Source organism: Adiantum capillus-veneris, chromosome 6, assembly GCF_014529385.1.
Source record: "Adiantum capillus-veneris isolate H3 chromosome 6, ASM1452938v2, whole genome shotgun sequence".
In the NCBI taxonomy this organism is placed as follows: Eukaryota; Viridiplantae; Streptophyta; class Polypodiopsida; order Polypodiales; family Pteridaceae; genus Adiantum; species Adiantum capillus-veneris.
Window position 1 is genome coordinate 143,343,575 of NC_140936.1, and position 27,372 is coordinate 143,370,946.

At 42.3% G+C, this 27,372-nt stretch overlaps 1 protein-coding gene across 2 annotated transcripts; it reads left to right on the top strand.

Annotated features, from left to right (window-relative positions):
• Nucleotides 1-15,347: 15,347 nt before the first annotated feature.
• LOC147456407 (uncharacterized) lies at nucleotides 15,348-27,092 on the top strand. 2 transcript variants are annotated; one of them, XM_086514896.1, is made up of 13 exons: nucleotides 15,348-15,421; nucleotides 15,788-15,842; nucleotides 16,072-16,174; nucleotides 16,368-16,478; nucleotides 16,561-16,677; nucleotides 16,766-17,212; nucleotides 17,320-17,433; nucleotides 17,569-18,011; nucleotides 18,303-18,402; nucleotides 18,494-18,553; nucleotides 20,184-20,276; nucleotides 20,372-20,491; nucleotides 25,921-27,092. In XM_086514896.1, the coding sequence occupies exons 2-13, from the start codon at nucleotides 15,838-15,840 to the stop codon at nucleotides 26,257-26,259; spliced, it is 2,052 nt and encodes a 683-aa protein (XP_086371022.1). In that variant the 5' UTR covers nucleotides 15,348-15,421; nucleotides 15,788-15,837; the 3' UTR covers nucleotides 26,260-27,092. The 2 variants fall into 2 exon arrangements, with proteins under 2 accessions (XP_086371022.1, XP_086371020.1); XM_086514894.1 differs by lacking the exon at nucleotides 15,348-15,421 and adding an exon at nucleotides 15,445-15,528.
• The last annotated feature ends 280 nt before the right edge of the window (nucleotides 27,093-27,372 follow it).

Sequence of the window (27,372 nt, forward strand, 5' to 3'; positions counted from 1 at the left end):
GAACTGATTCAGATAAAGAATCAGACATTGATGAGGATGAAGATGATACATGGACTGCAAAGAGAAAGAAGAAGAAGGAGCCAAGTCAAAGAAAAAAAAGAACAAAGGAAGGAAGAAAAATGAGAAATCAAATCCTGAAGATCCCTCCAACATCAATAAATTGACCTCAAAAAAGTTGAAGGACCTTCAACCTTCAATATTTACCAATCCTCCCAAGACACCATTTTGTCAGGTATGCCAAAGACTTGGACATGATTATGATAACTGTTATTATAATCCTAATTTCAAGGGAAGGGGGCCATCACACATTTTGTCCAAGATGGAGTTAGGGGCAAATGTGGTGGCACCACAACCTTTTAGGACTAAATTTAAGAATTTTGCCCAACCAAGGCCATTTCAGCAAAGGAAATTGGCAAAATGTGCAAAGATACCAACAAACAAACAATCCAATGCTGCCATATACTTATTGTGGCACCTTGGGACATAGGCAGGGACCTACATGTGAACTTTAGTGCAAACTCAAGAATGAGAGAGGAATTCCAATTGTGAATTACACCCCCACAAATGGAGCTAGTTCTTCCAAATGAAGGGAGGATGAAGGCACCAGCTCAAGTGCATGCAGTGCTTTTGGAAGAAATACATTATTCACTTGAGCAACAGGACATTCAGGAAACAGACAAAAACTGGCAACAGTATACTGAACAGCCACAAGAAAAACTAATAAAAATAGAAGGTGATACTTTGCATTGTTTTTAGTGTAATTTACCTACATGCATCAAGATTGAGGAGGCTATGCAAAAACCTCGGGAGATGGAAAGTTTGGCTATTACCAGGTCAAAGGGTAAGTTAAAAATACAAGAAGAGGAACAAGGGAATGACCACGAGGAACGACAAGATTAGATTGGGGGCATTAAAAGAAATTCAACTAAATCAGGATACTAACAAACCTGCAAAACCATGGCCATTAAGAGAAATGCAAAAAATATGGGAAAATTTGGGTAAGAGACCTTCAGAATATAAAAAGGTAGATCCTTTTGAAAAGTGAGGGAGTTCCAAGGAGTTACCTGACTAAGGACTATCAAATTATCTTTTTGAAGCTCTGATGAAAGCACCCATTTGAGTGAAGGTGGAACAATTACTGAAATTGGTCCCTGATTTCAGTCAGACATTTTTCAGGAAACTAACAAGTCACGTCAAGGATAAAGAGCATAAGCAAAATGAAAAAACACTACAAGAGGTTGCGTGCTCTTGTGACGCTGTTAGCGACGGAAATACATTGGGTTTTTATAACCCCCGGCGTCGCTAAAACCGTCGTTATGAGCGTCGCTACGAGAGCGTCGCTATATGCGTCGCTATAGGCGTCGCTATATAGTGACGCTCATAGCGACGCCTATAGCGACGTTTACACAGAAGACTATAGCAACGCTGATAGCGACGCTCCAGAGCCATAAATAGCGATGCTTATAGCGACGCCCGAGAGAATTTTTTTTTGGTGGCAAGGCATTGAATGCCCTGCCACCCATCAACCATATTGTACTTGATTCACTTTTTAAAAAAAGTGCAATGGAAAAATAATAGACCCAAAATAGTCACCCACAAGACGCATTGTTTGCAAAATTGACAATTGTACACATCATAGGCAAAATGAATTGATTGGCAAATGTAATAATGACAATTGTACAACATCATAGGCATAAAGAATTGATTGGCAAAAGGAACTGCGGTGACAAATGTAATAATATACATGGTTCAAAAAGACGTATAAAATCCGTCTCATGATACATAAGCTATGAGAAACCCTAAACGAATGCTATCTAGCTACGGCTAAACTGACGTCGTCTAGTCAGACGTCTCATCGCGTCCAAGCGGCGTATCTGTCGAATTCTGCAAAAAAAGACAATAAGACAGCTTTCAGTAAGTATAAACATATAACGACATTTATAAAACAATACAAATAATAAAAAAGAGTAAACCCTAATACTAACCATGACGCCGCGAGAACTGAGAATGTCCATCAGGGCGTTTAAGCCCTTCTTGCTTGCGTACTCGCGCTCGTACGGTGTGGGATCACGTCCTGTCATCGACCACTGTCAAAACATACAAAGATTTCATTATGTTAGAACTAAAAAACTCATAAAACCTAAACTATCGAACATAAAGAGCAATGTGAAAACACTTACAAAATCGGCCTCAAATGATGCCTATCCACCGCTCCCCAAGTGGTGCGAGCTCCCTGCCTCTACTCGCGCTCTGGCTGCATCCTTTTGTTGCTTCCACTTGTCGGGATTCTCGCGCGCTGCTTTCTTCGCATTCTTCCAATCTTCTTTGGCCAGCCAATCTGACCTGTTCCACCCATTCTTGATTGCTTTTTGCACTTCGGAACGCTTGTGTTTGCAGTATTCGCGCATTCGAATCTTCATCAGGTCTTCATTGAAGCGCTGATCCCGTGTTGGAACGGGAAACTCATCATGAAGTATGCTGATGACTCTGTTTTTTAAATCACTTGGTACTTCACTCCATTTGTTTAGTATGTAGTGTCTAAACAGCTAAGAGCAAAGACCACGCATGCGCGAGATCACCTTCTTTCCGTCATCATCCATGATGATGCCGCCGCTGATGTCGACGGAGTAAAGCAAGCCCTCTGGCCGGTGACGCGTGAACCTGGGTGTCCCGGCAGGGGTCTCTAGCGGCGTGTCGATGGGGGTACGGACGTCAAGTATCTCCACCGGCGTCTGGGCCCCGAAGCGAGGAGTGTCGAGTGGGGTGGCTCCTGGCGGAGTAGGTAGAGGTGTGTAGCTTCTAGGAACAGTCAGCCGTGCAAAACCTGGCGTAGATGGCGATGCTGTGGCTCGTGTGGGGGCGGGCAAAGAAGGGGAGGGTAAAGAGCCTCGTCGAACACGAGGCGGTGTGGAGGCATCGGTGGCGGAATCCCCACAACAACCGCCACCGCCACCACTAGAGCGCCGGTGTCTAGACAAGTGTGAAGCTCGTCTCGTCGACGTCGAAGCTTCGGAGTGCGCCGAATGCTCCGAAAGAGAGGGAGATGCGGATGGAGTAGGAACGCGCGATGATGCGCTAGAGCGATGACGCTCCACGTACCACTGTCTCTGCTGCGGTGACAAAGAAGAAAGAAACTCCTCATCATCCATACCTGCATTAAACACACGAATATTTAAACTTAATATTGAATGAATAGAGTAGACAATGACGCAAAGACCATTAAATACAATGACGCAATGAATTGAGTGATAGAAGAGGCAAGTCGAAAACTCAGAATTTTCAATCAAAAGATGTGAGCGCGAGTAAAAAAGAGCGTTATACACCATGGAAGGTACTTAGAGAGCCAGAGCTTTTACAACACGGAGCAAAATTGTTCAAATACAATATTTGTGGCTTTAAGAGATCTCTCTCTCATCCTCGCATAACTCAGCATAACTTCCTATATCTATATAGAGCTCTCCGTTTAAACACATATCCTCTGTTTCATTTTGTAGCTCCTCTGCATGCACCCCATATAGAGTAGTAGCATCTTGATGCTCGTCTGGCACCACCACAGCGGCTTCTGATTGAGCATCTTCTCTGATCTCCTCCATTGATGTCGTTGTGATTGGCACATGGTAGCCTTCATACGTCCTTGCACTACGAGGGGCTACCTCTATGACGTACCACCAGTTTGATGTAGACTTTGTAGGATGAAATATTACCTGCCAGAGCCACATAACTTACATGAGAGCTTTCAAGCACATAACTTGTAAAAGGGGGATGTTAACTATTTACATACTTACTTGTTCACAATGCTCGGGTAGTACGAAAGTGTCTCTTAGGTCAGTCCATTTCTTAGTAGAATCCACCTCAAGAAAACCAGACTCTCCTCTACGCACAGTAGCGTTGCGACCCTCCATGATTATCTTGAACCATTGCACGTCGAACAAGTCGACAAAAAATCCTCTGTAATCGATCCTCAAAATCTCTTGCAGCGTGCCGAAGTAAGTGAGTTCCGCCACCACAGGATCTGCATCAGAGGAACGTCGTCGACTAGACTGTTCAAATTTTGCCATGATTCCACAATCTTGAGTAAAACGCTTTTTGTCGATTCGTTCCACCCTAAAATGTCGACCTTTACACCATGCTGCTGTGTATGACTTATACTACAACGAACAAAGATTATGAGTGGCCGTTCAAACGTTTATAAATAAAGTCACTTGCTAGTCGTACATTGCAAACTTACCTTGGTCGCGCAACCCCGAGAGTACTCCCACTCTTCTTCAGTCACTTCGTCACCGCATTGTTGTGCGCTTTTCAATTGGTTGTGCAACCATCTTAAGCTCATGAAGGTTGGTAGGCTCTCCAGAACCGCTGGATAGTGCATCGGTGGTCGTCTTCCCCGTCTCCACTCGATTCGTGCCCTTTGTCGCTCTTGCTTTGCATCCTCATATTGTGAAATCCACTTTTGCATCACTGGATTGTGAAGCATGCAAAATCGGTTGATTTTAGCCTCTAGATCTTCCGTCATCTTCTTCTCAACACCGAGATTGCACATGACAATCCCAGATATGCGCTCATCATCTATGGTTCGCCATAGCGTGTCCCGGGATTTATCAAATCCGTCTAGCCACTCTCCAATGTACACTAGGGACTCTGATACCAACCAACCTTCTGCCATGCTACCCTCCGGACGTGCCTTTTGACGCACATATCCCTTAAGCGTTTTCATGAAACGCTCTAAGAAGAACATCCATCTGGAATGAACTGTGCCAGCTATTTCCACCTCATCAACTATGTGAACAAGAAGATGCACCTGAATGGTTAGCATTGTAGTAGGAAAATGTTTCTCAAACATGCACACAAGCTCCGCAGCATTTAGTTTGGCGAATGGTATGGAGTCTACGTTGATCTCCTTTTGTGAGATCCATTGCACCAGCTTTGCAAGTTTGTAGATTGTGTTACGGATGTCGAGAGACAAACATCCCTCAATGGCAACCGGTAAAATAAACTGTAAAGTATGTGCAGCAATGATATTAAAGTCCACATTTTATGCAATGATATTAAAGTCCACTATGAACGTACCTGACACATTTTATGCCAATCGTGTGACTTCAAACCGGTAAGCTTTCCTTCTTTAGTAAAACACGTTCGGAGCGAGTGCATTACGCCAGTGGGGGTCCGCAAAGATCGAATGGTCTCTTTTACTTTGCGTTCTTGGGCTCCTGTGAAAATCCATGGTGCTTTAGGGAGTTTTATCGATCCATCAGACGCTGTTTGCGGCCAATATTGCTCCATACGATCCACATTTCTAAGGTCAACTCTGGCTCCCAAAGTATCTTTCTTGCCGGTCAAATGGTCCCATAGTAGATTACCCACATTCTTGAATATGTGCATTGGATCGAGCAAGTGATTGATCATGAGTCGGGGCCAGTATGGTAACTCGTACCATAGAGATAGTCTCTTCATCCCTGGAGGCAATCCGTCATCGCACATCTCCTTCTGCTCTAACCATGCTTGTGCAGACATCCTTGGTGGCTCTCTTCCCAAAAAGCCATCGCGTAACACATGATTCTCTGGAAGATACGCTTGATGACCTTCGTAGATTTGCTTCTTCAGTGAGGGTGCCCTACGTGCATTCAGTCTAGGTCCACATGTGACACATGCTCTATATCCGCTTGTTTGAAGCCCTGCATGTATACACATGATAATAGATCAACTATGGGAAAAAACAAGATTTACAGTGTCTGAGTGAGGAGTGTCAATAGATCACCTGAGCATTCTGTTAGCCCGGGATAGTCATGCATGGTCCACATTAGAATGCCTCTTATCAAAGCATTCCGTCGTCCTGTGTGTCGGCTCATATCCACCACCTCTATGCCAATCCACAATTGTTGTAGCTCTTCCAATAGTGGACGAAGATACACATCCATATTCCCCACTTTATATCGCCCTGGCACAATCAAGCTTAGCCATAGGTGCCCCTTCTTCGTAGTCAACCACTGGGGAATGTTGTAGTTGACGATGACAACGGGCCATACACTGTAAGATGTTGATCTTTGACCAAATGGATTTACGCCATCCATAGCCAGGCCTAAGCGCAAATTTCGAGCTTCCCTGGCAAAATCCGACCATGTTCCATCTATATGTTTCCACGCTACGCAATCTGCAGGAATTCATAGCACACCATCCGAAGATTTATTCTCCTCATGCCATGATGCTAGGGCGGCCATGGACTTACATTCGAAGAAATGCTTGATGCGAGGAAGCAGAGGGAAATGTCGCAAAACCTTTTGTGGAATTTTTGTCCCGTGGAGATCTACTCGATATCTTTCGGAATCACATTTCGGACACTTCTCCATGTCTATGTATTCCCCTCTGAAAAGAATGCAGTCATTAGGACAAGCGTGGATAGAATTGTAATCCATCCCCAAGTTTCGCAAAATCTTTCTTGCTTCATCTCGGGAATCTGGCATCACATTGTCAGCTGGTAGTATGTGCTCTTTCAGCAATCTACACAACATAAAAATATGATACAGTCGTGTAAAAATCTATCAGATCATTATACATTTAGAGTTCTATTAAAGTAAACTAATTGTAATAGATCACCTGAAAAGCGCTGTGACGCTAGTGTCACTCCATCCAAACTTTGCCTGCATGTTGAGAAGAACCAGGAGTGCTTTCAATCTAGACATACGTGCTCCATTATACAATGGCGTATCGGCTTCACTTTTCATATCATCATAGATAAGCCTTTCTGAATCCATGATCGTCTCGATCATTTCATCAATCTCGGGCTCAAACATTGCCTCGTTGGGAATGTGCTCTGCATGATCATCCCCCGAGCTGTCAGAGGCTACATCTTGTGGCCTCACATATGCTGCTTGACCAAAGCGCCTGCGAACACGTCTATTGGGTTGCAAGATTGCTGCTTGTTGGCCAGCGTCAGAGTCCGACGAGTTATAATTGGCAACAACTCGATCTATAATAGATGGATCGAACTCGCCAAATTCGCGAACGTGCTGCAAAGAAACACGTCTTGTCCGTCGCACAGCATGCTTGCATTGATTACAAGGACATAAGACCCTCGTTGAGAGATAGGTGTTTCGGTTGGACGGTCCCACATCCTCGTCGCTACTCATAATGAGGATAAAAAACTTATAACCTGGACAACAAATTTAATATTCTATTGGCATTCTTCGTCTTATCTCTCTCTCTCTCTCTCTCTCTCTCTCTCTCTCTCTCTCTCTCTCTCTCTCTCTCTCTCTCTCTACCTCACATTCTCTAGTCATGTCCAATCCCCGCACACCTCGGTCTAGAGGTGCACGGAGATCAGAACCACCGGGTTATAATCTCGTCTTTATTGGTCAATACCTATATTTGTGGGTACAAGAAATCTACACACCCACGTCTACATGATACTGCATGTAGTGGACAAAACCCCTTTGCCTCTTCTCTAGCTGTAGCACTTCACAGCATCTTAACATCTTTTCACAGTAGATCTTTTCACTGTTCGTCTAACTCTAAACCCTAAACCGTAAGTAATTCTTGCGTGGACTCGATCTAACGTAAATAAGCGTAAATCTAAATAAACGTAAATCTAACTAAAAATAAAGCTAAATCTAATTTAACGTAAGTCTAATGACTAGAGGTTGTCTAGATGGTCATTGTGTCGAGGATGTAGTGACTCTTGCCGCCCTGAAGATCCACCTTCTTCCCTATCTTCTGAAGACATTTCACCAGTACTTTTGGATCGACGGAGCCCACCATGAGTGAAGGCAGCAATACCCTATATTCCATTGAGGGCTTTCTTCACCCGCTTCATGCAGGCATCGCAGTCTATGGAGACCTAAATCTAATCTAATATAACGTAAATCTAAATCTAGCTTAAATAAACGTAAATCTAGTTAAAAATAAACCTAAATCTAATTTAATGTAAGTCTACATATAACCTAATCTTTAACGTCTTTTAAGATAGTTTCCTACGACGTTATAACTCTCTTCTTCTTGTGTGTGTGCGCGTGTGTGGATGTGTGTGCCAATAAAAAGAGATAAATGGTATAACCTTTCTATCACCCATGCCAAGTATGATAGATTGATTATGCCATTTCCCTCTTGAATAATAGGTCTTGAGTTCAACTCCTCGTCGGCTAGATCTTTAGGTCTTTTAATTTTAATTAGTTTCCTACGACGTTAAATTAGTTTCTCTCTCTTTCTCTCTCAATGTGTGTGCGTTTTTTTGGATCGTATGCATGTTTTCTCTCTCTTTTCCTCTCTCAATGTGTGCGTTTTTTGTTTATGCATGTTCTCTCTCTCTTTTCCTCTCTCAATGCGTGCGTTTTTTGTTTATGCATGCTCTCTCTCTCTTTTTCTCTCTCAATGTGTGTGTGCATTCTTTGTTTATGTATGTGTGTGTGCGTTTTTGTTTTTGTTTGTACTCTCTCTCTCTCTCTCTCTCTCTCTCTCTCTCTCTCTCTCAAAAACACTATGTGTGTGTGTGAGAGAGAGAGAGAGGGAGAGAGAAAGAGGGGAAGGGAACATGAGAATGAGGAGAGGGAAGGAGCATACCTGGCTCTCCTTCCTCTCCTCGTGTGTGTGTGTGTGTGTGTGTGTGGAGAAGAAAAAGAGAGAGAGAGAGAGAGAGAGAGAGAGAGAGAGAGAGTGAGGGAGAGCGTTACCTGCTCCTTGCTTGAGGGCGCCGAAAAACTCAGATCTGAGATCTGAGTTTTTGGGCGCGCTCGGTTAATTTTTTACCCTATCCGGCGTCGCTATGAGCGTCGCTATAAGCGTCGCTATGAGCGTCGCAAATTTACAAAGAAATTTGCGACGCTCATAGCGACGCCGGGAATTTTTTTTTTGAGCGTCGCTGTGTGAGCGTCGCTAATATGAATAGCCTCTTGTAGTGAAAGTAGTCAAATTGATCTGGCACACATGCTGATTGTAGAGATGTTGCTCAAGTGGATGTAGACTACAAATTGCCAGCTATAAACATTTCCATTAGGAAGGTTTAATTGTCAGATGTTCTGGTAGATGGAGGTTCAAAAGTGAACATTCTCCTTGAATCGGTTTATAAGAAGTTGAATCTCCAGAAGTGGGAGCCAGCACCTTTTCAAGTCAAAATGGCAAAACAAAGAAGGGTACAACCTTTGGGAATTCTCAGAAATCAGATGATAAGTGTAGCAAGACTACCTTTTGTGATGAATTTTGTTATCTTTACACTGGAAGAGTCAACATGTTCTTACCCAATGATTTTAAGAAGTCCATGGTGTTAGGTAAAGGCGGTGTGCCTCACCGTGCTTTGCCCGTGTCCGCCGGCCAGTGTCTGGCTGCCCACATTTATCTCCTTATTCTTTATACATACAAAGAATAAGGAGCTCTCACCACATTCTCACATGATGCTCACACAGTGAGGTTTGGGAGCTCCACCCCACATCCTGTGTCGTGCTCTCTCTCCCTCTCTCCCTCTTTCCCCTTTGCACTCTCTGCGTACACGCACCGCGTCCGCGCACTCACAATTGGTATCAGAGCCATGGTGACCGTCGAGAGCACGACGGCTTTGAGAGCTTCGAGGCGATAGCTCGCTCGCTCTCGGCGGTGGAGAGATTAAGAAAGCTTGGAAGCTTTGTGATAATGGAAAGGGAGCTTCTGAGCTCAGTTGAGAGTGATGTATGCTCTTGTGGAAGCTCAGAAAGGAGTGTGGAAGATTGTGTGTAAGTGAAGGTGCTGCCCTAAAAGCTGTGTGAGCAGCAGCACTGTTTTCAGATTCGTTTTTCTCCTTGTAGAATGCAGATCTAAGAATTCTGTTTGCTAAGTCCATCTGTTTCGACGTGGTCTACAACTTTGCAGAAGATTTTTTTTGCAAATTCCTCACCGTTTTGCCAATATGAAGCTCAGACTGATTGTATACAGAAATTGCAAGTTTTTGGTTTTCGCATAGTGTAAGAGTTTGATGCACTTTTGGAAGCACGGCAGGTGCTCGAAGTTAGGTGCATCAATTCTGAGCTGAAGATGCAATTTGAGCTTGTGCAGAGCTTGTGGTTTGAGGGTTTTTGGTAGATTTGGGCAACGAAGTACGGAGGCGTTTACACACCACCGAAACGGTCTCTTGAGAGACATGGTTTTTGGAGCACACAGGTGGAGCTTCTTTCACTGGTTTTCATAGAATACTTTGGCAGTGATTTTGTGCATGGATTCATGGTCTTTGTGAATGGGTTTACATATGGTTATGGTGCATAGTTGATGCCTATTATACATGCATTTTGGCAAGCACTTTCAAGTGCTGGTAAGCTCTCTTGAGAGCATTGTTTTCGCATTGATCAAGTTTCCGGATTGCAACTCTTTGGGCGCTTGCTTATGTGCGGTCACTCCATTGATGTACGTTGAGTGCGGATTGCCATTTGTATGTGAAAATGTGGAGCCATTTTGTCATTTCTACTCATTGGCATTGAGTAGTGTTATGTTTTATGGTAGAGATTGTACTTGAGTTTTTTGCTCAGTTTTCAGGGGAAACTCTGCTGGATTTTTCCCAGATTCTCGCCATAGTTTGTGATCGAGTGTTTACTTTCACTTCGACAGGTTTTGTCAGTTTGGACACAGTTTTGTGTTTTTGTATCCACTCTCGCAAGAGTGAGGAGTTGTGTATCCTTCTTTGCTTGAGACAGTGTTTGCTCTCGGGTGGGAGAGTCTTGTGATCTTGAGCATTGTTTGCCATAGTTTTGGTATGGAGACGCTTCAGGTTAGAGGCGGTTCTCGTTCACGATCGCGACTGACATGTTGGCACTGCGGCCATGATGGGCATATTAGACATCGTTGCTTCAGGCGTATGAGGCAACGAAAGAGGCAGATGCATGGTGCTACTATGAGGACACATGGTAGAGTGTGTGCATGTGACGGGCATATCACTTTTGAGTCTAGCTTGCCTTCAGACTACTTTATGTCTTGGGATAGCACATTGTCTACGCGTTTTCTACTAGACGAGCATGTAGTTTTTCACGTGATGCCACGTCGTGATTTGTTTTGCTCTTTCTCTAGTGGGAGACTTGGTTGTGTGTAGTTTGTTGATGGTTCAACATATGACATAGAGGGTCCTGGAGATGTATGTATGTCCTTGCCTAGCGGTACATTGCTTATGCTACGAGATGTACGATATGTACCAGGACTCAGTTAGAGTCTCATTTCAGTGCGTCAGTTGCAGAGTAGTGGACATTGTGTACTGCTTGGAGAGTGGTCATTTCAAATGCATAGGGGATCATTGGTGATAGCCAGAGGTGCTAGGAGTGGTCTGGTATACCCTTTGCATATTTCTGACACAGGAGGCGGTGTAGTCTCTGTGTATTTGCAGCCATGTTTGGAGCGAGAGACGAGGCGTGTCTCTTTTGCGGATGTGCTGCATGGAGAGCAGGCTGTGCATTTGTCTTGTGGTGACGTTCACGTAGACAGTGGTATCTCTGGGGATGCACAGCTTGGCCAGTCATCAGTTAAGGTGACATTAGTTGAGCCAGAGACCGATGCATTGTTCTATGATACGTTTGATATGTTTGAGGGCAACAATGTCCTTCAAATAGCTGTGTGTGATTGCAGTGGTGCTGATTTTTCGATTTTGCAGTCATTCTCAACAGATATGCCTTTGCCAAAGGATGCTAACATGGTGATGCATAGTCAGGTGGTTCCTAATGAGGATGCATATGGCACTGATGTTGATGGACAGGGATAGGTTGGTACACATAGTTCATGTTTCGTCGGCTTTTGGGTCTCTCATGTCTGACCTTTTGGTTTCGAGACCTAATCTTGCTTATGCGGTTGGTGCATTTGCAGTGGGAGTTGCTAGTCATGTGATGACTGACACTGGCATTGTGCATTGTGGAGCCATGCAGGTCGTCACTCGATACCTGCATAATGAGTATCATCGTAGCTCTAGTCCTAGTGGTATGCATGTTGCATCTAGACTAGAGCGGTTACAGAGTGAGCCAGTGGGCATAGGTTGAGAGTCGTCTTCTGTCACCTCTTGTATATACTAGCTGTAGGTTAGTCTTCTCGCAACTTATTGGCACACAGCCTTTAGTGGGAGAATGTTAGGTAAAGGCAGTGTGCCTCACCGTGCTTTGCCCGTGTCCGCCGGCCAGTGTGCGGCTAGCCGCCCACATTTATCTCCTTATTCTTTATACATACAAAGAATAAGGAGCTCTCACTCACATTCTCACATGATGCTCACACAATGAGATTTGGGATCTCCACCCCACATCCTGTGTCGTGCTCTCTCTCTCTCTCTCTCCCTCTTTCCCCTTTGCACTCTCTGTGCACACACACCGCATCCACGCACTCGCACATGGCTCAAGGTAGCTAAAGTGAAGCAATTATGGGGTGCATATACAATTGTGATCAAACATAAGAAGAAAAAGCTGAGGATGCGGATGGTTCCAAAGAAGACCATTCCACCTGGATTTAGACCTTTGAATGCAGAAGGGATAATATATAGGTGAAGCCATTGAAGAAGATGAGAAGAAGAGTTTCTTCAAAGGAAAAAAACATTGGTTCCCATATTTGAAGTTGATGTGCAAAAGATTGCAAATTCAGTCTAAATTTAGAGATAGGTACCTGAATCAGACTTGAAAGAATTTAGTAAGAAAACAGTCAAAACAACAAAAGATCACAGGTTGCAAGATAAGCAGGAGGCAGCTGAAGCTATATCATGCAAAAAGAATGTTTGAAGAGTAGATGTCTAAGAGTTTTAGAGTAAAGGAAGATGATTTTGAGGATATGAATCTGAGAGAGGAAAATGATTTCAAAATGGTGAAGGTATCTACTGAATTAGATACTAAGTTTAAATTAGCATTGAAAGCTTTGTTTCTATAGTTTAGAGATGTATTTCCTTGGTCATATATTGACATGAAAGGGGCAAATCCACTTGTATCCCAACACACTATAAATTGGAAAACAAATGTAGTGCTAGTGAAGCAACAGAGCTACAGGATGAACCCCAATTATCCCAAACAGGTAAAAGAAGAAATAGATAAATTGTTGGAAGTTGACTTTATTTATCATGTGGATAAGGTCAGTTGGTTGTCACCAATTGTGGTGGTCCCCAACAAGAATGACAAAATCAGGGTGTGTGTGGACTATAGGAAGCTGAATGCTGCTACAATTATTCATCTATTTCCTTTACCATGAGTGTATGTTTCTACAGCGATGATGAGCTTTAGACTGAAGAATGCACTACCTACTTTCCAGAAGTGGGTTATGGAAGTGTTTGGTCCATAGTTAATCATCTATGAAAATGTTCTTGGATGATTTTAGTGTTTCATGGGACAAATAGGATCATCTCAGGCATTTGAGGTTATGTTTTGAGAAGTGTAGGGAATCCCGATTGTCCCTTAATCCTACAAAATGTGCTTTTGTTGTCAAAAGTGGTATTTTGTTGGGCCACATCCTCAATAAAGAAGGTATAGCCATCGATTCAAAGAAGGTGGAAGCAATCCTAAAAGCCTGACCTTCAATTGCACTTACGGAACGACATGGTGCTCTAAAAGTTAGGGTTCTTTGTGGGCATGAGTGAGTCGGTGAATGGGAATACCTGTTAATACACTATGTCTTAGGGCTATAATGTAAGGGAGGGTTTTGTATCCAAGGAAAATACAAACATAGTGGAAATTAACATCTATTTAGTTTCATGATCTTCTCGCTTTTTTGGTTCTTGAGAGGGGATCCGCTTGCTAGCCATACCTACGGTGTGGTCATCTATTTTTGTTTTCCTTGCTTGCAAAAGCTGAGCACTAAGAGATTTGCTTTTGGTCTTCTTGAAAACAAGGCCATGCTCCAACCAACTTTTGCCAAAAAATGGCCAAGTTAAATCCTTCGATCGTAGTTTTTTTAAGATGTACTAAAAAACTATGAGCTTGTTGTCACAACTATATTTGGGTAGCATTATTCTTTGTGTTTGGGACCTAAATGTATGTGCTGGTTGTTGCAACTTGGTGAGAGCAAACAAGAGTTTTATGTGGTGGTATGCAAGTCTTTGTGCGAGTAATCCCATTTTAACAAAATTGCACTAGTTATATATACGCATGACCACATTCTTATGTGGCTTATGGAGAGTGTGGAGCCGAAGCTTCTTTTGAGAAATAAGTTGTCTTCTCCTTCTCTTTCTCTCTCTCTCTCTCTCTCTCACACACACACACACACACACACACACACATTTCTCTGTTGTGCACCAATTCTTGAGTTCAAAGCTCGTCTAGGCTACAATCTAGGAGGTCTATTCTTACCGCTCTTAAATGATCACCTCTCTTGTCCAAGAGGAGTTGTTAAAGGTGAGGGGCTTCAAGCGCTCACTATTGTTCAACCCCTATGACAAGCGGTGTGGGTGTGCTCAATGTATCTCGTAAAACTAATTGATGATTAAAAAAGAAAATTGAAAAATAAATAAATCCTCTCTTTTTTCCTTCCTCTTCCTCTCTCTCACTCTCTCTCTCTTGCGCGCGCGGACATTTCGTGAATGCTGCATTGCCCAGCGGGCCCGCCTCTCCTCTCTCTCTCTCTCTCTCTCTCTCTCTCACACGCACACAAACCCGTGATTGGAACTTGGAAGGGCGTTGCGACGAGGGCCAACAGTGAAAAAGGTCTGTGCTCTGCATCCGGCTATGTTTTCCAACCCATCACCATCGCGGCATCGCCAGCACAATGCAACACCAACACACGCACTTACTTGCAAGTCTCAAGGGGAAGGAGAAGCGGGGCTCGCTTTTAGTGGCGCTGGAGCTCATGTACAGGGAGCGCCACGACTCATGAGGGGCGGTGCCGCACTGCCGCAGTTTGTCTGAGGAGAGATAGAGAGAGTGTGTGTGTGAACACGTCATCCTGTACAGTCAACACACACGCGATTGGTCGGTAAAATATGCCTCTTATTAAAGAGCCTCCCGCAGCAGCATTCAAAAAAGAAAAAAGGAATTATTGTCCCACCCCTTGATTCAAAATTTCCCCCCCCTGATAATTAGCAGTAAATAATAATTATCTGCACTCATATGTGTGGGACATTGTTATGCAGCAGTCGAAAATGGGTCTTCTCTCTTTTCTTTTTAAATAGTGAAGAGTTGAAAAATGAAGATGCCAAAGGCCCATAGAAATCCGTGCATGTGTGTGTTGTACCTTGCATGCATGCCTCGACCTATGCATGCATCATGGCCATCACTCTCCATATAATAAAAACATAAAACCTGTCAATTTTATGTAGCAACATAAAACCTGTCAATTTCTCCCACAATTTCTACTGCTAATTACAGGCTTCCATTCCTGCTCATGAATGTACAGCCTTTTGGGCATCATCCCATTGCCCCCCCGCACACCACACCATTTCTATCCAACCCACATTTTGCTTTCATGTGCAGGTCGTCTCACGCAGAAGGACTGCATCCAAGTACGTAAAACAGCACCACCTGCTGCGGAGGTATTTAGTCCCCTCATTGCAAGCTTGCGTGTCTGCACAATTAATGGCTTGAACCAGCTTCCAGAGGACTCTTTGCAAGCTTTGCTCTCACTCTTAACACAATGCAGGTCTTCTCATTTCCCCCTTTTGAACCTTTCTTTGTGAAGCGCATAGAAGCTATCAGTCATACGATGTGATTCTCCTCCTTGTATTAGCCAATTTTATTTAAAAAGGAAAGAAAAAACACTCACTCCAAAAAGCAAATCAGTTTTTTTGCTTCTTTTTTCAAAGAGAAGGTTAATATGACTATCTAACAAATCATGCCTATTGCGTGTGCGTGCGTGCGTGTGTTAATTTCTTAATGGTTTTCTTGCTATGATTTTTCAGCTAAATCTCTAGTTCAACACCAAGCATTGAGTAATGTTACCAACAACTCCATGGGGTAAGTAATTGGTCCGCAAAGAAAATGCGCATCTGTTGAGAGGTCATGATGTCGGTAAAACCTCACCTACATTTCAGTTTGAAAAAAGAAAGGCTTCCATATCCCCCCTTTTTTTTGTGTTCTTTTAATTATTACTATATATATTTGCCTTTTCCGTGAAGAGAATTAATGAGATCCTTTCTTGTGATGATAAGCTTTTGATGATTAATGTTGTCACGATGCCTTGCAGCTCAGCTGCTGCTCCCAAGCATACTTACTTCTGGAGAAGCCCCATGGCCAAAGCTTCCCTGGTGCACAGATTTACCCAAGTCCTATTGAACCCAAATAAAGAGGTGATCCCAATCCTCCCATACATACATACACACATACTTCTTGCATGCCTAGCTTGTGAAATTCATTGATTATTACTGTGGCCCGGGCACCTTCATTTGCACCATCACAATCAATTCAATTCAATCTGCTCTGCATCACATTGAAATTTAATTAATGCACTCTTCCATTGCTAAAATTTTTGTTTCCGCTCAGGCTTCCAAGGTGAAAGCCGTCCAGGAAGAGCAGGAAGAAGAAGAATCAGCTCCTTCCCCTGCTTCAAAACTCACCTCTCGGCGGCATCGCCGCTTGAGACTTGAAATGGATGTATGTACTCTCCTTCTCTCTGCATTCCCTTTTTTTTTTCTTTTTCCTTCGTGTGAACAATGGTTGTTTTATTTCCATTCAGGTGGAGAGACTGCATGAAAGGCTTCAGCAAGAGACAGAATTGCATTCTGCTTTGAAAAATGCAATTACACGGGCAGCCGGAGCCTTCTCGACCTTTCCACGAAACCTCCCTGTCGATGTGAGCTTCTCAGTTACATCATTGCTCTAAAACAATGGAATGTGACTGGCCTAGAGTATAATATATGCGCTTCGCCATGTTTTTCTAGGCACAAGAGCTTCTTGCAGATGTTGCCATGCTGGAGGTAGCAGTATCCAGCTTGGAAGAACAGATGATTGGATTGGAGCTGCAAATACAGCATGAGCGAAACGAGCGGCTTCGTAATGCCGTTCACCAAACAGCCTCCCCCTTACTGTCAAAGCAGAAGGGTTCACAACAACACATGATTGAAGGCCAGTCTCATAAGTCGACCAACATTGCAGAGAGACCTTCTTCACATGAGAGAATGACTGAAGGATTCTTGGAGCCTGTTTGCGTGGACAGCACTGCCCAAAGCAAACACAGCCAGCCGTGTGCATCGAATTGTGAAATTACAAGTTACGAATTGGAAGAGGATGTATCACTTCAAAGCTGTAACAGTGATAGAGGGGATCATCCAACGACTAGCACACAAGAAGGCTCCATTCTTCACAGATGTATGGAATCAGATGCCGAGGTAGAAACTAGTGCATGTGTGCAATTTCACAGCCATTTTTGGCAGTTGATGCATTGTACAGATCTGGCTAGTTCCTGCTATCAATAGCATTCTCATGTTTTTCACAGGACAGCGAGAATGGGTGTCAGAGGAGTCGTGATGAATGTGCTGCAGGTGTGATTGGCTGCAATCATCCTGATGGTTCCACAAGTGATACAAAGTCCCTAATGAACAGAATTGGGGTTCGTACATTCAAATTCATGCATCATGCATCGTTGTGAATATTGTGTGCTCCATATTTGTCTATGGCATGACATCATAATTTTGCTGTATGCGCTTTGAGAGCTTTTGTGACTCGAGAATGGCACTAATTGCAGATTGATAATGGAGGTGCGTCGTGTTCATGTGATAGTAGTATTGTGCAAGGGAAGTTGGATAAACTGTGGAAGCAACCAAACAGACTCTCTCAAGAGATGGTTTCTTGTATGATAGGCATTTATTGCCATTTGGCAGACCCGTCGGAGGCAGGCAAACAGATTATTGCAGACAATCTTCCCTCTCCAAGCTCCCCTTTTGGACGTGTGACTTCGTCATCATTTTCGTCACTGTCGGATTTGTCCAGCATGTCTTTTGCAAGGAGCCCACCTTATGAGCCCAAGGCAAAGGAGCAGAGCGTACAAAGCAATGCTGATCCATATAGAACACATGACAAACTAGAATGGGGAGATATTGGGAGCTATAGCTCAGCTGCTGAAGTGGCTTGGATGACTGTGGGCAAAGAGCAACTAGAATATGCTGCTGATGCCTTGAGATTATTCAGGTGTGGACTTTGTTCCTGAGGCATCTGTAGATATGGGCCTTTTTTCTGCTTGCATTCTCTAGTAAAAGCATTAGCTTGTCATTGATGCACATATGCTCCACCAAGCAATAGTAAGGTGTCTAGCATTGGCCTCATCTGACAGTTGCATAATTGCCACGGTGATATGTTCAAAAGTTTATTAAGCTTTGGTAGAGTTATGACCATGCTTAATCCTCCACCAATTGCAAGTTGGTACAACATTTTGGTGGAGCACATGCAAAATGCTCTTGATGTTGTATAGCTTCCATGCAGGAGCCTTGTGGAGCAGCTCTCGAGAGTGGACGCGACAACGCTGAGACATGATGAGAAGCTGGCTTTCTGGATTAACATCTACAATGCTTTGATGATGCATGTACATTGTACATTAGTGAGCTTGTTCCTCTCATCTTTGATTGTATAGAGAGGTATACATAGATGAATGAGAGAAATGTGCCTTTTTGCAGGCCTATTTGGCATATGGGGTTCCAAAGAATGATGTGAAGTATTTTGCCCTGATGCAGAAGGTATGTGAGAGAGAGAGAGAGAGAGAGAGAGAGAGAGAGAGAGAGATTGAAAACAAAATAAACTTTCTCGTGAAGACTTAAAAAAACTGACATCTTTTTTCTAAAGACTTAAAAACCATACACATGGAAATTCTAGAGGTAAATGGACTTATTCAAGATGGTTAATTTTGTAGGTTTCTAATTTGATATTTTGAGGGAAAAATATATTCCAAATTTGTAGGTGGGATTGCACTAAGTCTAGGTTTTTTCTTTGGCATTCCTTAGGAGAAGGGATAAAAGAGGCCTTAGAGGAGATGGTATATAGACGGATGAATCCCTTGCTAGCTCCTTAACATGCAGATGACTTTTTATTTTAAATGGCCTCATCCAAAGCCTCCATGTTTCAGAAGGTTCTCATGAATTTTTGCCTTGTTTTGAATCAAGGCTTTTGGAATGAAATGTTATATTAATTATTAATGTCTTCTAAAGGCCAAAAATGACCTATGAGACCAATAAGTTACATCATGTTGAATATGGTCTGAATAAAAAGAAAGAAACTAAGAAGCTAACTAAACCAAAACACTAATAGAGCTGTAAAAGACGGGTATCAAGAGCCTGAGGGGGTACATATACAAAAGATGAGTGTGTAGAAACTCTATAGATTAGAGAGGGAGAAAATAGGAAGGGTGCTTCGTTGTACTCGGGCTGAAACACCTTTGGCATATACCTCCTTTTTGTCGAAAGGCAGTGCCAACAAAGGATTCAAAAGTACTTGGCAGTTTACATCTTGGGTTGTTTTATCCCAAACAGGGATCCCCTATATTGTTGTACTCTGGATGGATTTGTTCATACTCCTAGTTTCTCGAGGTTGCTATGGAGTTTTGACCTTGCTTTGCTTCTCTCCCTATGGTCACCTTGCTCCAATGGGTGAGCTCTTGAAGCTTGAATGGTTAACATCTCTGCCATAGCACACATTTAGGCTCAAAAGAGGAAACAAAAACAATTCTTTTAGATACACCCAGGAACCAAAAGACTCCCTTGTGTCTGGTCTCTACTCTGGCCCGAATAATAAGCTTGTTTTCTATGTGTCTTAGTTATGGTCAATGGCTTTAGTTGTCAACACAAAGCAAAAGTGTTTGCTTAAGTTTTTTTTTTTTTTTTTGGTGGAGAATCTTAATTTGCAATGAAGAAGCCAAACCAATGTTCGGGAAAAATGTGTCGTAATTTTCAATGAAGAAGCCAAACGAGTGTTCGGGAAAAATGTGTCTAAGCTTAATATCGTGCCGTTTTCAATTTCAAAAATGCCGGTTGAAGGCAATGAGAAGAGGATAAATTCCCTCCGTGAAAAAACCCAAAAAATAAAACTAATTTTGTAAAATTTCCTCTCGAAAAATTCAAGAAAGGGAATTTTCTATGTTCGGTAAAATAAAATGAATTTTCCCGAACACTGAGCCAAACAAAAAAAACCTGGAGAACTAAACTAGGGAATTGTGAGATGTTAATGGTTTTTAAAAATTTGGTAGATTGGGTGTACATTCCAACGTTTTTTTAAAATGCTGTTTAGAAGGGGCGTACGTAACCAATGAGCGCAAAGATTAATGAGAATGAATTTGTTTAAATGTGGTTTATGGGGATTGGAAAAACGATGCAGGCGGCGTACACAGTGGGAGGACATTTCTTTAACGCGATGGCCATCGAGCATGTCTTGTTGAGGAGGAAAGCGCCCACGTACAGGCCTCAGATTGTGAGCACAATATATTTTCTGACCAAAATCTGTACATTGTGATATCACCACGGGTAGCGTAACTTGCTCTTCTTTTCTTGGGTTTGTGGAAGCAGGCTCTATTGCTGGCGCTGCACAAGGTCAAGATCCCCGAGGGCGCCAGCAAGTTTGCCATTGGCCGCCCCGAGCCCTTGGTGGTCTTCGCTCTCAGCTGCGGCGCCTGGTCCTCCCCTGCGGTAACCCTCTTCAAACCTTTTGGAAAACAAAAGATTATTGCTTTTTGGTGCAAATTTTTTGTTTGATGACATCATAATGTCTTTTTTTTTTTTGGCAAAAACGGAGGGTGCATTAAAGAGGATTTTGGCACTTTTTTTTTTTTTTTTTTTTGAAGCGTACTAAACTTTTGGATGCCACGTGTCTCCCCCTCTCATGTGTCACATTTAAATAACATCTTTGTAGTGCTAATTATCCAAGTTCCTCTTGCTCCTTAGGGGTCTTGTGTTCAAGACTCGGAGGATGGGTCACACACTCGTTTATATAACAATGTACATCCTCTTCACCAAGCGGTCTTGTGTTCAAGACTTGTCAAATCTCTCTCTCTCTCTCTCTCTCTCTCTCTCTCTCTCTCCACACACACACACATAGAGATAGAGTTAAACTTAGGGAGTGCTTGCATCTGTCTCTGGATGCTTTATTTCATTTCAATCAATCTCTGGATGCTTTACAAACCCATGTTATACTCAGCAACCAACCTGACTTAAATTTCAATGCTTTATAAAATTTGTGGTAGGTTTCATCATTTCTCTAGTAACAGCACAAAGTCTTCCCTGCGTATGCATATGCATGCATCCATGGTGAAGGCATATTGATACCTCTAAGATTCCCTTCTAAGATAAGCCACACTTTGGTGTATGGTGGAAGGCAATTAGGTGTGAATGAACGTATTCAGCAAGCTTAACACAATATAAAGAGGTGCTCTCATGCGAGAGACACGCTTGACTCACTTCTCTTCCCTTCCCCCGTATGAGCGGGCATGCCTGGCGAGATGAGGGGGTTTCTTGGCATTGTTTGGGTGAAGATAGGTTTTCCTTATAGCCAGATTAAAGTTAATTAACCGTTGTTGCTCTCATTTTTGGACCACCCGTCTTGTATAACCCCAACATTGTCACTGCGTAAGCATCGCTAGTAGCTCCAAAGTGACTTCATGTCTCCTTCCTTCTTGAAGGTGAAGCTTACTAGTATAATAACTAAAGGTGTTGTCTTAAAATAAGCAGTTTATTCCTTTGGCAAATAGCTTCCTCTTTGTGTTGTTGATCACACATGGTCTAGCTTGTGATATACTTGCAATTGCAAGTAGTGGCCATTTCTTTAGGTCTCTCCTATTGGCCACTTATTTTGTCACAAGTCACTCTCAAGCCATTGGATGATCATCTTCCCCACAAGAGGTAGAGTGATGTTGTTGTGCCAATGGTCATGTCTAATCTAAGGTACCTAGGCACGCTAATTATTGTACGTTAGGTACGGGTACAATACGTGTATTGTTTGTTAATTTTTAATAAGGTACGAATGATACACAATGTATTTTGTAAATAGAAAAAACTAATTTTATTTCTAGCATTGTCAATCAAAGATAAGAGTTCACGTAAACTACATACATACAAAAGATAGTTGCAGCGAGCTTACAAATGATGCTATCAAACCATAAGAAAAAACATGAAAGCATAAAGTATGGCTCTACCAGCACACCTTTTTTAATTTCTAAAAACGTCACATGTGAGATGAACCAATTGGTACAATACGTATGGTACGCACTATACATGGTATGGAAACAAGGGTTTAGGTACACAAATGGATGCAACCATGGTCCAATCCAAACTAAAAAAGACCTCTTTTTATCCCAAGGGTGGATGTCTTATCTGTACAATAAGGGCATGGAGCGCAACGTGTGAATGACCATATGTTCTTTACAGTCAATCTTTAGAGATTACAATTTTACATGTATCGCCATAATTGTTCTCAACAATCTTCAAGATTTTGATGGCAAGCTAAAATCTTCAAAAACTTAACAAGATTTTATGGCTTCCAAGGTTATGGTAGTCAATGGTGTAATTTACTATCATTGAATTGATTTTTGGAATGTTAGCACATGTTTGAGAGAACAAGGAGAAACGCGTACAAAGTTTTGAATCAAAATTTTGGCTTTATAAACCAAGTCCTAGAGGAGAAGAGAGTTAGGCATACATTTGAAATTTTATTGAACTACATTACTCCTTAGTAAAGCTTTGCATTTTGGATGCAATTGTGGACCATTAGATAAAGCTTGTTGATTATTGCCACATAACAAGCTAATGATAATTTTTAATTATATTTTATAGGGCCTTGTGACAGGCTGTTTGACATTTGTGTACCTCCCTCTCTAAAGAGGGGCATTAAGTTTTGTGTCAAACATTATTTTTTATGCCTTTGAAATATATTGTAATGTAAATAGTTCATTATTACACTTAAAAAAAAACAAAATATTGTACTGTGACACTACATGTTTAGAAAAAATAGTGTCACTTTCTATTTTTCGCAAAGAAGCTTTTTATTAAGAAATCTTTGTAAATAGCTTTATGTAGGCCATAGTGAATTTTCACCTTGTTTACTATGCTTCCAAGTGGTTTTTTGTCATTATTTTTTATATTTTTGAAAATATATTGTAATCTAAATAGCTCATCATTACAGTAGTTTTTAAAAAACGTGGCATGTTATTGTGACAACAAATGTTTTAAAATGCTAGTGTCACTTTCTCAATTTCTCTCTTATAAAGAAACCTCATATTATTGAATTCCTTTCAAGAAGAGAGTATGCATACTCCCTACAATCTTTTTTCCCATTTCTTTTAGGGAGAATCTCCTCAGATACTCGAGTTGGGTGTATATGTGAAATTTTATTATTTCTCACTATGCTTGGACCTTTCTTATCAATATGTGAACAAGTGGAATCTTTTCTAGGTTTTAGTTTTTCAATGGGTTAACATGTAGGTACATCATAGATGACTTGATCGTTGTTTTATTTTAATGTTTGAGAATGGAAGGTGAATCTTCACCTTGTTCAAGAAGCATGAGTGTGTCATTTATCAATGGGAGCTATGTTCTTTCAACCATGCATCTGTGTGCTGTTGTATGTGCATGCATGTGGGCATATATTGGTACCTAATATATTGGTACCTAGTTCTAGAGTCCCTATTGTCTTTCACATGATTTGGGATGGTATGTTCTTTGGAATTAACTCATAAGGCTTGTTTAGAAATTGTGACCAAGCGTTGTTTGGATTTAGTAAGGCCTAGTGTGAATTTGTTTCCATCTTTTGGCCATTGTCCTCAGTGATGCTCCATAAGAAGCATCTCCGTTTTGCTTGTATGTCCCTGTGGTGCGGGCCATTGCATATTCTTGACAGACATACTCTCATCATATGTCTCATGCAGCAAAAATCTGTAAATGCCGCTGGTATCGAACCTGGGTCTTTAGTATTTGGAAATATCCTTAATCACGACCATGTTGGCGCGCATTGTAGAAATTCATCTCAATGGGTTGATCGACGTTGAAGACACTCCTTTATTTTTTCTGCTTGGGAGTCAGTCATCATTCGAAGTTTTTGAAAGGACGCTTTGTCTCCATGTGATGATTTCTTTGAAAGCAAGCCAACGTTTGAAAGTTGGACTTTGAATGAGACCCGGTCACCAGGCCAGAGAGAGAGAGAGAGAGAGAGAGAGTGTTTTCTGCCGCTTTTACTCAAAAGGAGCTGTTAAAAGGTTGGCAGGTAAAATACGTGCCACGTGGAAAATTTGCATAGGAATTTCATAACGCCGGCCAGCTGCGAAAAGACAGTGCGCGGCTGTGCGTCGGCACTCTCTCTCTCTCTCTCTCTCTGTGTGTCCTGAGTTCGAAACTCGATCAGTCACTTTTATCATGCTGGTGCGTTCTTTCTTTCTGTCTCTGTTCAGCGTCAGTGCTCTCTCTCTCGTCATCATCATGCGCTTGAAAGGGGGGGTGGCTGTCTGGACTCTGCAGACGTGAGAGGAAAGGAGGGGTGTGTACTTTGACAACCCCTTCGTAAAAGGCTGTAAAAACCTTTCACGCACATTATGTGGTTTTGTGCACTTTTTCTGCAAATATTCTTGCCACCTATCGCAATGCCCACTGCCCAGGCTTCCCAGTTCCCACCTTCGCGATCCCATTTTGCCTTTTCTCTGTATCCTCCCCACTTTCACGTAAAAAAGTGACTTGCCAGGTTTTTACCGTTGATTCTGCCCCTTTTCAGCCAGATGATTCTATCCGCTCTCTTGGCATTTTTAGTGGCTGTTCCCACGTACAAGTTCACCAACAGGAACGTGGTGGTCTTGCCAAAAACATTTTCCCTAACCAAGGAAAATAAGGACATACTTACTTTAGGTCAAAATTTGAAACATTTACGCTAAAACTTGTCAATTTTGACCGGTTTTCTTCGAGGCAATCATGGAATCTAGTTGGGATTTTGCACTTTCAGCTGGTTAAAAATACACCAAACCTCGGCTTTTTTGCGACACCGATACCGATGGGGGAAGTGGGACGGAGAGTAGCGGAGTGTTGAGGAATGTTTTTCCCCTAAATGGCCCATACTTCCTCTTTGTAAGAAAGTAAACCGTAAGTAACAATAGAATTTTATAAATTGGTTTGTCTTATTACCTAATTGGGGTGCTATGCTATTTTCATCTTCAAGGGAAGATCCTTTTTTGTGCAAAAGTTTGACGAGTTGGCAACCCATACTCTGCTATACATTCAAGATAGGATTAGCACTTGGGCCCTTGTTGATTTGGATCATTCCATAGTAACATGGGACGTGTTTTGAATAGTTGGGACGTGGAATGGGGGAACGGGGCTTAGAAGGAAATCTTGTTTCCACGAAAGGGGTCCGAAACAAGGGGACGGTGCTACGACGAGGGGAAGAGCGAGCTGAGCGCTTTTGGTGACCAAAATTCAACTTTTAGTACTCCGGTGAGTCCAGTGGCTAAAATTGTTGGTGCTTAGGATATACTCAACTTTGAGCCTCAATCTCAAGCTCCTTCCATATAAATGGAAACAAAAGTCTTTCCAAAAGTTCAAGCTTCTTGAAGTAGGATTAAGGACCACAAGAAGTTTTGGACAAATTCTCACAATAATTCCCACGTTGTGACTTACCTCAAAATCACGAGCTTCTGTGAGGGAGGCACTGCAGACCTAGCTAGGTACGATTGGATGTAGGGGATCGCCGGCCCTGTGGTCCCCTGCCCTTAATCGTACCTAGCTAGGTATGCGGTGCCTCTCGAGCAGAAGCTCGTGATGTTATTCGTTGTAAGAAACACACTGGAAAAGACTCCGTTTGCCTACATGAGAAAATTTCTAAATCTTCTTGTGGATATAGAAGCGAGCAAGTAGTAATCTCTTCAAATTGTCACGGGCATTGCACAGTTACTCAAAGTTTTAGGGATTTTTCATTAACCTTTACCTTAAAGTTTCTGAGAGAGTGGTAATTTTTGGGATTGAAATCAGTTAGAACATTAGGTTAGGTTTAGGTTTTTTGAAAGGTATCAAGGTTTTCATTTATTTTTTGAGTTCTGAGAAACTACTAATTTCAATCACAATGCTTGTTTACTGGTTTTTTGCAGGTTAGAATCTACACACCGGACAACATTCAAGTGCAGCTGCAAGCAGCATTGCACGACTACGTGCGTGCATCGGTGGGAATCAGCCACCATGGCAAATTGCTCATCCCCAAGTTGTTGCATTGCTATGCAAGGGAGCTTAACATACAAAAAGAAACTGGAGAGAATGATGAGGGCCGGGCTTTGGTCTTCTGGCTGTCCTCATTCTTGCCTGCTGGTCAGGCTACTCTTGTCCGGGACACAGTGCAACAGCGTGCCGGCTGTCCACAGCAGCAGCCAATATCATCTCTCATCTTGGTACAGCCTTTCAATTTTCGGCTGCGGTACCTATTCCTGCACTGACTGGAAACCCATCATTAGGTTGCTTCTGGAAAACTAGTCAGCAAGGTGAGGGTATAGCTGCATTCCGTGTGTAGTTGGACAGGGGTAGTGGATGTGTTCATTCTTGGAGGAGGCGGGGGACCATTGAAGCTGCACAGATGTAATGCTTGGGTTATCCAAAGTGAAGGGAAGTAAGATTGCTGGAGTTGATAAGAGGAAGGGAGAATTGAAGACCACTCTGTCATGTTAATGTGAGAACCCAATGGTAAGTGAAAATGCTACACAAATGAAGCTCATAGATCTGACACTTGATAGGCCCAAGTAGGTGAAGCATACATTTAAAGCTAATGAGAGAACTTTTAACTCATTTGTTCACAACTTAATAAGAGTGACCTCTACCCCATCAACCTCATCAAGCTGCGCTGGGTTCCCTCTTTGTACCACTAAAATGTAGGGGCTTGTACACTACCCAATTGACTTTATTGTACACTCACCCAAAACAATAGTAACATTCTTGTTAGTCACAGACATTGCATTCACTGACTACAGTGTCCAAAATTTCACCTTTATGGTGAAATTACATACAAAGTTGGATTTCTTGTTAAATTTTCACTATAAACTGGGATATGTGTCGATCCCAATCCTCATGAAGCACGTCCGATGCTCATATCCATGTCACTAGCTAATTCCATGGCAAATTTTTTCTGAGGGTCCAAAAAGAGGCCACCTTACTTTGCAAGAGACCCGAGAGGGAGTAGCGTTTTTACCACACCAAATCAACACCTAGCAAGGTCAAGCCCATTTTGTCAGGGCTTTACTCAATAATGGCTTGTTCTTTGGTAATTTATGTTTGAAATGAGATTGAAGATGACTCCACCCATTCACGGCAAGCCATTCGTGGTTCTCCTTTTTTCAAAGTTTTAAATGGTTTGGAACTTGCAGGAAAATTTGATCATCTTCTTGAACCCATTCAGCCTTTCCTCAAATTGAATAGGTTACCTCTTCTCATTTGCATATTGTTTGTCTACTCTTTTGCTTATCATATAGTATGTAGAGCAATACGAAACATGTCTGTATGTTAAGAGAACACATTCATGAATATGCATCCTTTGGTCCTCTAAATTTAGGATGGAA